General features: G+C 40.8%; 1 protein-coding gene across 1 annotated transcript in view; it reads right to left on the bottom strand.

The window, feature by feature from the left end:
• Positions 1–2290, bottom strand: part of LOC103211177 (olfactory receptor 14J1-like) — a 3793-nt gene extending 1503 nt beyond the window's left edge. Inside the window, exon 1 of the mRNA XM_007957090.1 lies at positions 2042–2290. Within this exon, the coding sequence (XP_007955281.1) occupies positions 2042–2290 (249 nt within the window). The remainder of the gene's footprint in view (positions 1–2041) is intronic.
• Between the last annotated feature and the right edge of the window lie 280 nt (positions 2291–2570).

The raw sequence follows: 2570 nt of genomic DNA, 5'->3' as shown, positions 1-2570 counted from the left end.
TTGACTACAGATCTGAAAATTGTATGTGTTGCGTTTTTATATAGTGTACTGCCTTTTTTAAGCAAATGGAATGGGTCTGTAGAGGAAATATAGTATTGGGAATTGAAAAATGGATTAGCTGGTTGGACAGGATAATCCTTAAAGTCCCTTCCTGTCAAACAATATCATAGGGAGAGCCCCTAAAATTGTGGACCAAAGGGTCAAATTATATAGTGTTTTTTCCTTTCCAATTATTATCTTATCTAATGGAAATCTCATTGAAATCAAGAGCAAAAAGTTTTGCACAGGAAAGAGGTACATGTTATTCTCAGATTCAGTGTGTAATCCAATTTCCTGGTGCATTTTCTGGTATCTAACTTAACTTAGTTAAGTTAACTTAAGTGAGGAGGTCTGGTAGCACAGTGCCTAAGGCATTTGACTGCCAACCAGAAGGCTGGCGGTTCAAATCCACCAGCCACTCCTCGGAAGGAAGTTTGGGCAATCTACTTATGTAGTGATACTGCCTGGAAACCCAAGGAGGGGTAGCTATGAGTCGGGTCTGACTTGAGAACACATAACAAAAACAAATTTAACTTTATCTCTGAATCTTCATTTGTTTCACTTTCTCTTATTATTTGCAACATCAAATGAGAATTTCAAAAAGAAATAAAGCAATATCCATTTCTGAGAAGCAAAAAATGAAATTTTGTTTCCTTGTCCAGTATTTTGGGCTTTGTGGAAGAGAAATACCAAAATTTCTCCTTCTTGAAGATAACCCAAACCAAACCCATTTCTATTTATTCAATTCCAACTGACAGTGGCCCTATAGAACAGCATACAACTGCCCCATCGGATTTCCAAAGCTGCCTCCTTACAGAAGCAGAATTCCATGTCTTTCTCCCATGGAATAGCTATTGGGTTCAAACCACTGATCTTTCAGTTAGCAGCTGAGTACTTAACCACTTGGTCACTAGGACACCTTTTCAGTTTGAGGGCTGATGAGTTAGTTCATAACTTTCCCTCCTCCCCCCAAAAAACACTGCCATTTAGTCAATTCTGACTCATAGCAATCCTATGGGACAGAATAGAACTGCCTGTAAGGTTTCCTAGGCTGTAAATCTTTAAGGAAGCCAACTGCCTCATCTTTCTCCCTTTAAGTGGCTGGTGGGTTTGAACCACCAGCCTTTTGTTTAGTAGCTGAATGCCTCAACCACTGTACTAGCAAAATTCTGAGGCCTGCCTTCCCTCCCAATTCCTCATCATTTTGAGAGAGACTTTCCTTGATTAATTCAATAGCTCTTGTATGCTTTGCAATTTTTCTAATATGTGATGCCAGTCTTTCCTACTGAAATCCAGACTTATTCTGCCTCTCATATTCTTCTCTTCCCTGAAGAGTGAACTTGGCATTTGTACATTTCAGTAGTACATTCTACTGTCTGACATGGGTCAGTGGTTTCAGATTTACAGTAAAGATAGATATTCAATTAAGTAAAATGTTAAAAATGATTGTTTGGTTGCCAAATGTAAAGTCTCTTTCTCTTAATCTGTGAAAATGAAACATAAAATTAATCTATCTAGAAAGCTCCCAGCTTTATCCATTTTCACCAAAACCTCATACCAGATAATAGAAAACAAGGAGGAACTAGAGAGCAATTTGGAGCAACCCTGTTGGAGCAGTTTTATGTTGCTTCTGACATAATTTCTTCCTTTCCATGTCTTTGGAAAAATGGCATGACAGAGGTGTTATCATCTGACCTCCTATTCTAACTTCTCAAGGGGCTTGGAGGATGATTATCAGCATCAACAGCCTAAGGAGGATTCTTTTGAGACAGAATCTGCCTCTCCTGCCTCCACTCTTCAACCTTTTTACCAGTTCTGACACCATTGTCTCTTACATGACACTCTCTACTTCACTATTGGGTATGATCATACATTGTAATGGCCTCACAGAACTCACAGACAATACTCACAATTATGGGGTTGATTAGTGAAGTAACAGGTTACTATCCAAGTTCAGGAACACTCTGGATACAGTTCTTTGATCAAGACAACATTTTCTCACCTGTGCTGAAGGCAGGCCTGTCTTTGTGTCCTTGGCACTTTGGCCCTGTGGTCTCTTGTCCTCTGCCTTGCTCAGGCAAGTGTAATGAAGTTGTTTTAGTTCTAGCAATAACTGCCCAGAGCCACCGCACTCCACCAGCAAACTCCCTGCCCAATGGCATTCAGCTTTCTCAGTCTCTGGGTCTAGAAGCCCACCACGCTGTGTCCTACTGGTCTCCTGATTCTGCTCTCTTTTCTGTCTTGGTTGCATCTGCTTCTCTCCTCTCTGGTGTTAAAGCTTTCTGTCTCCTAGGTCAAGGGAGTTCCAAGCTTAGGGACCACAGGTCAAAAGAAATGCTTTGCTCCCTTTTCTTCTTCTTGGTGTTAGCCAGACCCCTCTTTTCAGCTCTGGAATGGCTCGCTTTAAGCCCAGTAGGATGGCAAATCTGAGCAACCTCCACATTGGAATTCTGTATAACTTATTTCCAAGGTCCAACTCCCACAAGTGTTTACATTATTAGCAAGATATCCAATCTCCTTGGTGGGCCACA

Source organism: Orycteropus afer, unplaced genomic scaffold (genome assembly GCF_000298275.1).
Source record: "Orycteropus afer afer isolate SDZICR_OR568_19922 unplaced genomic scaffold, OryAfe1.0 scaffold00701, whole genome shotgun sequence".
Classification (NCBI taxonomy): domain Eukaryota; kingdom Metazoa; phylum Chordata; class Mammalia; order Tubulidentata; family Orycteropodidae; genus Orycteropus; species Orycteropus afer.
The sequence above is the reverse complement of the archived record's forward strand: the minus strand, read 5'-3'. Positions and strand labels throughout refer to the sequence as shown.